We start from the raw sequence: 11,742 nt of genomic DNA on the forward strand, positions 1-11,742 counted from the left end.
ATGGCCTCTACATCAGCTCCTGTGTCCAGGTTCCTGCCCTGTGTCCCTCCCCTGACTTCCCTCAGTTGACACATTGTGCTGTGGAACTGTAAGCTTAAATAAACCTCTCCTCCCCAAGGTGATGTCAGCCAATGGGGTTTTATCACAGGAATAGAACCCTAATGAAGACACCCAGAAACTATAGGATAGAGTGATTGAAGTTAACTTCTGAAATAGTTTAGTATGCTGAGTTCTGCAAGCTTGTTGGAGCCGCTTCCTCTCAGGAAGGCAAACATTAGCAGGAAGAAATGGTTGCCACAACTATCTGCTCACTCCACAGATCCAGCTCACAGAGGAAGGGATATTTGAACCTCTACCTACAGTGTTTGTTCCTGTGATCATGTCTAACTATGACGGAGATTCCCCTTGGTGGAACTAAGCCTCAAAGACCACCCTCAGATGCTCACATCATCAGGGATTTCAACACTGTTATCCAGCCTATAAAGGCTGTAAGAAACTGTGGGTTGGGGCTCAACTGTAGAAAGTACTAGCCTGGGTCCAAGCCCATGCACATAAAGCTGCATTCTCCTGCTTTCTTCCAAGTGCCTGACTAGCTGTCCACTGGTCAGCATTTCTGCAACATTTCTAAAGATAAGGCTCAAACTACTCAATACACAAGTGGGTTTACTGTATTCACAGAGATATGAGTTGCTGAGAGTTATGCAAATCAATGAATAAAGATTTTCTAGCCAGGGCTACACAACATGATTTTTTTTTTTAACCCATAGCTTTCCCGACCTTTAAGGGATGAAGTCTGTTGAATATTATGTTCTATGGCTAATACCAAGTATTGTGTACTTTTATCTGTTAGTAAATAAAGTATTCCTTTTTATTAAAGTTTAATAAAACATAAAAATATTTATTTTCCCCCAAATGATAATGAACAAAAAATATACTAGTACCTGGGCTCTGATCTGCCAGCGTTTCAGTCCAGAGGATTAGGACAAATGTAATTAGCTGGAGCTTCATTCTGTTAATGGGGGTTATTTAACTTATATTCTGAAAGAAAAAAGCAATATGAATTATATGCATCTTAGTTAAGGATTTTATTGCTGTGAAGAGACACCATGACCATGGCAACTCGTATAAAGAAAATATTTAATTTGGGTGGCTTGTTTTCAATATCAGTGGTTCAATCCATTAGCATGACAGGGAGCATGGCGGCCTCCAGGCAGACTAGCACTGGAGTAGCTGGGAGTCCTGTGTCTTGAAGGCCACAGGAGGTCGACTGACTCTGACACTGAGCGAAGCTTAAGCAAAAGCTTGTCCCCCAACAACGCTATGCCCACTCACAAAGCCACACCCCCTAATAGTGCCACTCCCTATGAGATTAGGAGGGCCAGCTACATTCAAACCACCACAATATGCAATATTGGATACCAGGAACTACTCACAAGATGGTGTACTGAAAAGAAGTATTTTCAGCAAAAAAAGTGTTTATGTAGCATCTATCAAGCATGTGGAATATTTGCTGAAAACAGATGTGTGTTAAGCCCTGCATATGGCTCAAGAACCTTCCTCAGCATTTTAGAAGTATCATCTCAGAATTACTGTAAATATGTGTCACAAAGTGACTTGATACATGGCAGATCGAGAATGTTTCCCCCGAATTGGGGATCACCATGCCCAGGCTCATCGCACCAGTACCACCATCCTCACACAAAGCCTGTTCTTCACAAATTATGCACTCACTGTGCTTTATCTGTTCTTATTCTGACATTGACAACTGTCTATGCTCATCACTTTTTCCAAGAAGCCAATGATGACTCCTCACGTTTTTTCCATCAAACGATTGTGAACACTGTTCTCATGGGTCTGGGAATCACCTGAAAATTAATTTCTATTGATTCTTTGCAGATTTCATGTCATTCATTCAGACTCCATCCATTTCTCCATGCCCCCACATCAGAAGAAAAAAGAAGGAGGAGGAGGAGAAGAAGAAGAATCTCCTCCTGGAAGGTGTGCTATAGCATTTCACCCTTTAATCCTTTCATCCTCGCTTGCAATACTTACAAATGTTCATTGTCATGAGTCATCAGTCCTATCTGAGGCCTCTGTCCTCTATCACACCATCAACAAAGGTCTCTCCCCAGGGCCCAGGCTCCCTGAGCTCTCCCTCTCCCCCCACACCCCACCTTTGTCATCTGTGTCATGGAGATCCTGCAGCTTTGGATCTGTAGGCTTCCTACCCTTTCATGCTCTAACAGTTCATAGATAAGGTGGATGTTGGGGTGGGCCAACTCACAGCTTGGGGCCTGGGCCTGGGTGACAGCTGGACTGATCAGTCTGACAGCTTCCCCCATTGTCACCACCAGAGTGACACTGCCTGGGCCAGCCCACCCAATGCAGCCTGCAGCAAGGAGCGGGCCAGTTCTCCACTGACATTCACACCGCCTCCGGAGCCAGCTCCACTGTCTTGCCCAGGCAAGGTACAGGGCCCTCTCCCCCAATTACTGTAGGGGGTATTCGAGGGGGAATGAGGTCAGCTCTTCTGCTCTCATGCTCTCAGGACTGGCTCACCTGTGCCTCCCACCCCCACCCCACCCCACACACACACCAGGATCAGCTCTAGTGTGCTGCCCAGGCAGGGTGCAGGGTCCACTCTCCTGTGTGCTGCAGATGGTGAGGAGTAGGACTGGTTCTCTCACTCTCGTGACCCAGGCCGGGGCCAGCTGTCTCAAGGGGCAGGTGGGGAGGGCATCTTTCCTGCCACCACACTGCCGATGAGGTCTGGCAGGGTCAGCTCTGCTGCTCTCATACCCTCAAGGCCAACACACCTGGGTCCTCGACAACAGGGTCAGCTCTAGTGTGCTGCCCAAGTGAGGTACAAGCCCATGGTAAGAGGTGAGGCCATCTTTCCCTGAATGCAGGGGTCAGCTCTCCTACAGCAGTATCCAGTGAGAGACAGGGCCAGTGAGGGGCATGGACAGCCTTCAGATTTCACCACACGTGGTTCCTATGACTCCTTCTGGTAACATCGAACATCAACACGGACCCCAGCTACATCAGGACCATCCAACTAGACATAGCTCTCAGCAGCAGCTTGGGCCTGACATCACCATGGCCCCAGTGGCAACACAGGCCACCTAGATCAGTATGGCCTGGCAGCAGCATGGCCCTCAGACACCAACATGGTCGCAAGTGGCTGACCAGACTCTGGGCATCCACAAAGCTCTCAGTGGTAATAGAAACCATGATATCACCTGAGATCTTGACCTCTGCAGGGCCACAGACCCAGACAAGGCTCTCAGCAGCAGCCCTGACCAGGATGATACCATGGCCCCAGGTGACAATGCAGGCCATTCAAATCAGTTTGGCCTTTGTGGCGACATAACCCTCTGACACACACATGGCCACAGGTTGCAGCCTAGCCCTGTGGCATCCACGTGACCTTTGGTGGCTACATGGACCACAGACATCAATACACATGGTCCTAGGAAGCAGCCATGGCTCAGATGTCCTCATGGCCCCATGTAGTAGTGCAGGCCACTCAGAGCAGCATGCCACCCCCCCCCCCCCCCCCCCTATGGCAGTGTGGCCCTCAGACACCAACATGGCCCCAGGTGACAGCCCAGACTACAAGCCTCTGTATGGCCCTCAGTGGCGACAGGAGCCATAGATATCAACACAGTTCCCCTCAGCTGTTTCAGGACCTTGGACCAAATGGCTCTTGGCTGTAACCCAGGCTCAGACATCAACTTGGAGTGGCAAGCAGGCCATTCATGTCAGCCTGTTCCTCAGTACACTCACCTCTTCAGAACTGCCTCTCCCCAGCCCATGAACTACTCCTCTCTCTCTCTCTCCTCCATCTCCCCACCCTATACTCGCTCAACGTAATGGTGCCCAATGCCAGAGGCTGTTGCTGTAGTTCTCTGGCAGCCAGAGGTAGCGCATGGTTGAGTCCTGTTCGTCCCGGCCACATAGCATGGCACAGAGCTGTTGCTGTTGTCCTCTCTAGGTAATTTTTTTATCACTGTGGCCAAATAAGAACTTAGCAGAAAGAAAGTGTATTTGGACTCATGGTCTGAGGTGATATAAGGTATCAAGGCAGGGCAGGTACGTGTAAAACTGTGTGCTCACATCTCAGTGAACCCAGAGGAAGAGAGGGAACAGGAAGTAGGGCAGACCACGGAGATTACATTTCCTCTAGCTAAGCCCCACTTCTTAATGGTTCCACAACCTTCCAGAACAGCATCACCAGCTGTGGGCCACGTGTGCAAATGTGAGCCTTGAGGGATGATGCTGAAATTCCTTCACTGGGGGAGACATGAACAGTGACTAACTCCTCCTATGGTTCCAACAACAAACCAAAGTGGGGTCCCACCAAAGTTCTCTCTGGGGAACCAATGAATTGACTACTTACAGATCAGTGGGTGAGGGGTTACAAGTGGGAGCAGCCACACTAGAAGGTCTGCACTCAGCATGGGTGGAGATGACCCCCACGGCTGTGTAAAGAAGCTCCCTTCCTCATCCTTCCTCACCTATATTCTCTTGCCCCTTCCCAGAGACCCCAAGGCTCCCTGCAGTTGGGGCAGAATTGTATGCAGCTGGTTGGTAGGAGTGGCTAGATACTCAGGTGAGGGTCCAGTGACCTTTCCCGTTCCCTCCTTCCAAGAAGGAAAATTAACAGTCAACAAGCCCATCGGAAATGATCTTTGGCAAGAAAACAAAACAAAAACCTGGAAGGTGGCAGAGGTTTGGCTCAAAGGCTAGTGCTAAACAACAAGTGTGCATTTCACATCCAAACCACAGCATCTCAAGTGTTAAAATGGCATGAAGCCCGTCGTTTCTCTCTACCTGGTTCACATTCAATCTGAAATCTCCTTGGGGAATTAAAATCTCACAGAAATCCCATCAAATAAAAGTTGTTCCTTATTTTTAAAAAAATGACAAAAGAAGAAATGGAAACAGCCAATGCTTTCAAATAGGCACGCCTTCAAGAAGACGGTAAAGATGGAAGAGATGGCTTTTATTCTAGAGCTTTCTCGGCACGCTTTTGAACAGTGACTCATGCAGGAAGATGAATAAAACAGTTGGAATCTGCTTCTGGAAGAGACCCTGTCTCTTTAGCCAAAAAGAAAGTGAAACCCCAGGTAGTGACCGGATGTCTGTGTGAACAGTGATTTTGAAAGAGATACTCTTTGTACTCCAACACACCACACATTTTGCTTATTAGCTTTTTTGTTATTTGGTATACAGTCCACACACTGTACATGTGTATATATTGGTGTACAGTTCACACACTGTAAAGTGCTGAACTCTTTACCCCTTTAAAGTGTGCATGCCAAGAGGATAGGGAGATGTGCAGAAAAAAAAAAAAAAAAAAAAAAAAAACATTGCCTTCTGGACACGACAGCTGTGTACTCGTGAATTCACTGCAGCCGTGGTGACCTGCACAAGACCTGCACAGGGCTGAGCCTGTCAACATCTATCTCATCATGGATGCAGGGCTGTTAGGTCCCACCCATCCTTGACAGGCTCTTGGCAGTTAATGGTTGCTGAAGGACGAGGCTTCATTTTCTTCAGTGCTGTGACACATGTTAGTTGCTCATGCGCCAGTAAATACCACACCAATGCAAGCAAGTCTAGTTAAACTCAGTATCACACACGAAAAGACAGGAAAGCGTGAGGGGATTGTTGGAAAGAAGGGATTCAGTGAGAGAGGGGGGTGGGGTGAAAAACATTTAAAATTCCTCATATGCATTATGAAACTGTCAAGAAGGTTTTAAAATGAAAAGGTGTACAATTCAGTGCATGTTAGAGTATCCACCAGGCATGGAACCCTCAACCCTAATGTCAGAACATTTTTGAGACTCCAGAACAAAAGCACAACACATCAGCGATTACTCTTCGTACTCCATCCCAACAACTACCCCTCTCCCGCCCTGGGTGGCCTTTTGGGTTGAACTACTTTCATTTGTTTCCAAAGTTTGCCCACGCTGTGTCATGTCTCAATACCTCATTCTTTTGCTAGCTGACTTATATTCTATTATGCAGTGTGTGCTTTTAAATCTACAGCCAGTTCTGTACATTTGGATTGGTTCTTGGTTTGGGCTATTATGAGTAGGACTGTCATGAACATTTATGTACAAATTTTTGTATGGGGTATAAATACTCCAATTTTTCCATACTCTTTTAAAAAGCTTGCTGAGGGACTTAAGAGATGACTTAGCATTTAAAAGCACCGGTTGCTCTTCCAGTGGACCTGGGTTTAACTCCCAGCACCCACATGACATCTCCCAACAGTCTGTAATTCCAGTTCCAGGAGATCTGATGCCCTCTTCTGGCCTCTGTGACCACTGAATGCAGGTGGTGCACAAACACATGCAAACAAACACCCACATGTATAAAATAAAATGAAAAACAACAACAACAAAAAACTTGCTGAGTATGGTGGCACATGCCTGTAATCCCATAATTTAGGAGGAGAGGGCATGGGAATCTAGTGTTCAAGTTTGTTCTCAACTACATAATGATGTCAAAGCCAGCCTCAGCTGCATGAGACCATACATATGTCCATTCTAGTAAGTACAAATGGTATTTCGTTGTGGTGTTGATTTGCCTTTCCCTATGAATATTGATTATATCTTTTCACATACATATTGGGCATTTATATATCTTCCTTGCAGAAACATTTGTATGGTGCCCACTTTTAAGTAGGATATTACTGCTGTGTAGAAATAATTGCTTATATATCTATCCTGATACTAGACACTTAGCAGATGATAAATGACTTGCAAAGAGATTCCTCCCAGTCTGTGGATTATATTTTCACTTTCTTAAGACATAACTTAAGACACAGTGATTTCAAATATTATAAAGCCTAATTTGTCTGGGTTTTATATTGTTGCTTATGTTTTTAAGTTTTATTTTTGGATGGAACTAAGGAAAAAAATCATCCAAGGTGAGGTAACCCAGATCCAGAAAGACAAACATAGTATATACTCACTCATAAGTAGATATTAGCTGTAAAATAAAGGATAACTATGCTACAATCCATAGACCCAGTGAGACTAGGTCACAAGGAGGCCTCAAGGGTGGGGAGTGGGAAGGGACACCCAGATCTCCCAAGGAAGGGGAGATAGAAGAGATTGTGTGAGTGGACTGCATGTGGGTGGGGATAGGAACATAAGTGATCTGGTTAGAGGGGCAGGGTAGAGGGGGAAAGTACTGAAAGAGACTACTGGAAAGGGGGGGGGATGTCTTAGTTAGTGTTCTATTGCTGTGAAGATCACCATGACCACGGCAACGCTTATAAAGAAAAACATTTCACTGAGGCCGCAGCTTACCGTTTCAGAGATTTAGTCCATTATCATCATGGTGGGGAACATGGTGGCATCCAGGCAGACATGGTGCTAGAGAAAGAGCTGCTATATGTTGATATGCAGGTAACAGGAAGTAGACTGATATAAGAGGCAGTATCTTGAGAATAGGAGACCTCAAAACCCATCCCTACAGAGACACACTGCTGTGGAACATTGTTCTGTATGCTGTGAATATGTGTTGCTCTGATTGGTTGATAAATAAAATGCTGATTGGCCAATAGTCAGGCAGGAAGTATAGGCAAGGTGAGCAGACAAGGAGAATTCTGGGAAGAGGAAGGCTGAGTCAGGAATCACCAGCCAGATGCAGAGGAAGCAAGATGACATGGCAGAATTGAGAAAAGGTACCAAGCCACATGGCTAAATATAAATAAGAATTATGGGTTGATTTAAGTGTAAGAGCTAGTCAGTAATAAGCCTGAACTAATAGCCCCGCAGTTATAATTAATATAAGCTTCTAAGTGATTATTTTATAAGCGGGCCACAGAACAGCGGGGATTTGGTGGGACCAGAGAAACTTTCCGACTACAACACACTTCCTCCAACAAAACCACACCTACTCAAACAAAGCCACATCTCCTAATAGTGCCATTCCCTTTAGGGGCTGTTTTCTTTCAAATTACCACTGGGAGCATTTCAAGAGCAGGTAAAAACCTGATGCAAGGGAATCTCCAAGGAATCTACAAAGATGACCCCAGCTAAGATTCCTAGCAATAGCAGATATGTAGTCTGAACTGGCCATCTCCTGTCACCAGGCAATACTTCAAGTGGAGGAATTGGGACATCAACTCAGTCATATAACCTGTGACCTACAGTTTGTCCTGCCTATGGACGTATGGGGTAAGGTAAGGGTGGTCTAGAGATTGAGGGAGTGGCCAACCAATGACCAGTCTAGCCTAAAACCCATGCCAGGAGAGTAAGCCCACCCCTGACACTGCCTGGAGCACCAAGACCAACAGGCTGAATGATCCAGAAACCTGGGATAGAACCAAATACAACTGGAGAAAAAAAAAATGTCAATGTAATGATGCCTAACAATATTCTGCTATACTCATAGATTGGTGCCTAGCCCAATTGTTATCAGAGAGGCTTCATCTAGCAACTGATGGAAACAGATGCAGATCCACAGCCAAACATTAGGAAGAGCTCGGGGAATCCTACAGAAGAAGCAGGGAAGAATTGTAGGAGCCAGAGTGGCCAAGGACACGATAAGAAAACCCACAGTATCAACTAACCTGGGCTCACAGAGACTGAACCAACAACCAGGGAGCCTGCATGGGACTGACCTTGGCACTCTGCATATATGTGGCAGTTGTGTAGTTTGGTCCTCTTGTGGGACTCCTAACAGTGGGAGCAGGTGCAGTCTCTGACTCTTTTACAAGCCTTTGGGACCCTACTCCTCATACTGGGTCACTGCTCAACATGGGGAGGTGCTTAGTCTTACTGCAACTTGATGTGCCATCTTTTGTTGATATCCATGGGAGACCTGGCCTTTCCAGAACAGAGATGGAGGAGGAGTGGATTGGGGGGTGGAAACAGAACGGGGGAAGGGGAGAGGCTAGGAGGAGAGGAGGGAAGGCAAACTGTAGCCAGGATGTAAAATAAATTTTTTAAAAAAGATTTATTTTTATCTTATATATATAGTTGGTGCTATGGGCCACAGAAATACATAGTGGGAATTCAGCTGACTATGACAAGCTAGACCTGAAAGAAGCCAAAGGCCTTTCCAGAGGATAAAGCCAAGACTTAAGGAATCTTGGTGATATTAGCTTTTAAATATATAAGCTGGTCCCTGCAATAATTTTCTTGTGTGCATTGGTAGCTTTCCCAGTTAATTATTTTTAACTTAAGAACTTCTAACAGTGTGATTGATCATTCATTGGGCACAGTTTTTCCCTATACAATTAAGGTATTTGGATAACTTCCTCCAACCGCGTTGACAAGTCACACAATCAAGACCTCTCTTTTCAGGCTTTTGTTCCTTTAGATTTTTAGCATTAGACTCAGAAGTCTGCCTTTCTGTAATCTTCATCATTAGTAAGTATCCAGCTAGGGCCATCTCTGGACAAAAGTATTTTATCTGAGATGCTTCTCAAACATCTAAGGACAGACTGCAGATAAGATAAGCATCCAGACCACCTGCTAGTCTCCTGAATTAAGGTAAATATCCATATGGAGATAATCACCAACTGATGTTAAGTACATAGCTTTGTTTCTTGTGCAAATTAAGCTTAGACCCTCCTTTCTTCCACAGCCCAAGTGGTATCCCCTTTAACAATTAACTCAGAACAAAAGGGCTTTTACAAACCAGGTACATCAAGCTATCACACAGGCTAACTAACTACTGAGTTCACTCCCTCTTCTCTGCCAGAAAATGGCACAGCCATGGTTAGGTTGAGACAGTTACAACTCCCTAGAAAAAAGAGGCAGTTTTAGTTCACCCATGACATAAAACTCCTAACATCTTAACTCTTTCTGAGGGGAAGGACGGCAGCAGCAGTGAATGGTAAGAAAGGGTTTGTAGCTCTTAGCTGCTTCTCTGACCTCTTGGGCTTTTAACGCTGCATTTGGCTCTGTGTTTCTCACCTAATAAGACTGTTACATCTACATATGGCGCCCAACGTTTGTGGTATGATTTCATGAAAAAGCCGCTTGCCTGTGGCCTTGCAGGCCCCAGCTCAGACCCAAGCTACCCTCAGCCAGTTGTGTTGGAGCACACTGGTAGAATTTGCTGAAGGAGGGAGAGGCAGGAGGATCCCAAGTTTGAGGCCAACCTAGGAGACTTGCTAATGAGAAGCTACAGCTGAGGCCGAGCCACAAACGGTGGGTGGCGGTGGGACCTTGGAGGCAGCGGCTGCTGCTCCGAGGTACTGGCTTCTCATCCTGTTGGTGACTGAGGTGATGCTGCTACCTGAGACAAAGGGTTTACTGCTGCTTGTTCAGAGAAGAATTCCCAGGACCATCATGTTACAAGAAAGCATCGGCAAAGGTCAGTTTGGAAAAGTTTGGCAAGAGAAATGCTGGGGAGAAATTGCTGTGAAGATTTTCTCTTCTAGGGAAGAACGTTCATGGTTCCAAGAAACAGACATTTATCAGACTGTGATTGCTCCAAACCACAGAGGAGGCACCAAAAAAAAAAAAAAAAAAAAAAAAAAAAAAAAAAAAAATTCTGCAGGGAACCATGACCACGCCTAACAGCAACTTTGAAATTTTCAAAAGGATGACGGACCCCACAAAGATGATTCCACAAAGACTATGGTAAAGCCATTAAGCTGATTAACACCACAGAAAGATCGACTTTGGACTACAAACTGTTCAGGACAATTTCGAGATGGCTAGCTGAGATGATCCAGATTCACAGACAACTCAAACAAGGACTTGAGACAACCCCTGAACTTTCCCATTATGCAGAAACTGGACAAATGATACAGGACTTGACAATTAACCCAAAAATTTTCTTTTCAGGATCCCCTAAAGATGTCTTCGCCCCCAGAAAGCAGGAAGTAATTTTAAGAAAACGATGCTCACATTCCCAAGAGGTGGGATGGGAGGTTTTGGTTGTTTAATAAGTTATAGATATTGTCATTGTTTATGATAGTTGGTTACAAGTTGTTAATTGTTAATGGTCAGGAAAAAAGCTGAACATGGTGATTCGATTCAGAGTTTTTGTTTAAAAAAAAAGAAAAAGAAAAGAGAATCTAGATATGAGGTAGATCATTGAATCTACTCTGGGAAAAAAGATAAAGAATAATAGGATAAATGGGTAGATAATTGAATCTACTCTAAAAAGAAAAAGGGGAAGATATAAAAATGAAAAAAAGTAGATTATTGAATCTATTATGAAAAGAAAAAAAAGAATATGAATATGATAAGATAAAAAATTGAATCTACTTTTTAAAAGGAACTATTTGTTTTAAATAGGATAAATAATGAAATTTTTTGTCTGAGTTTATCAAATGCTACTGGACTGGACATTGCTAATATATATAATGGAGTTTTTTGTCTGAATCTGTCAAATGTTAATGGACTAGACGTTGTTAATGTAATTCTTGACTACATATTTTATTATACTTATTGGATATAATTTTTCTTGTATTAGTTATAAGCTTTTTTAATTTTAGACAAAAAAATGGAAATGTGGTATTGTGTTCCCTAAAATATTGTGCACCCTAATAAACTTATCTGGGGTCAGAGAACAGAACAGCCACTAGATACAGAGACTAGAAAATGGTGGCACTCACGCCTTTAATCCTAGCATTTCAGTGGCAGAAATCCTCTAGATCTCTGTGAGTTCAAGGCCACATTGGAAACAGCCAGGTATGGTGATACACGCCTTTAATCCCAGGAAGTGATGGCAGAAAGCAAAAAGGTATTTAAGGTG

At 44.4% G+C, this 11,742-nt stretch overlaps 1 protein-coding gene across 1 annotated transcript in view; it reads right to left on the reverse strand.

Annotated features, from left to right (window-relative positions):
* Positions 1-1,008, reverse strand: part of Col6a5 (collagen type VI alpha 5 chain) — a 93,617-nt gene extending 92,609 nt beyond the window's left edge. The window contains exon 1 of the mRNA XM_036194045.1: positions 942-1,008. Within this exon, the coding sequence (XP_036049938.1) occupies positions 942-1,008 (67 nt within the window). The remainder of the gene's footprint in view (positions 1-941) is intronic.
* Between the last annotated feature and the right edge of the window lie 10,734 nt (positions 1,009-11,742).

Source organism: Onychomys torridus, chromosome 7 (genome assembly GCF_903995425.1).
Source record: "Onychomys torridus chromosome 7, mOncTor1.1, whole genome shotgun sequence".
Taxonomy (NCBI): Eukaryota; Metazoa; Chordata; class Mammalia; order Rodentia; family Cricetidae; genus Onychomys; species Onychomys torridus.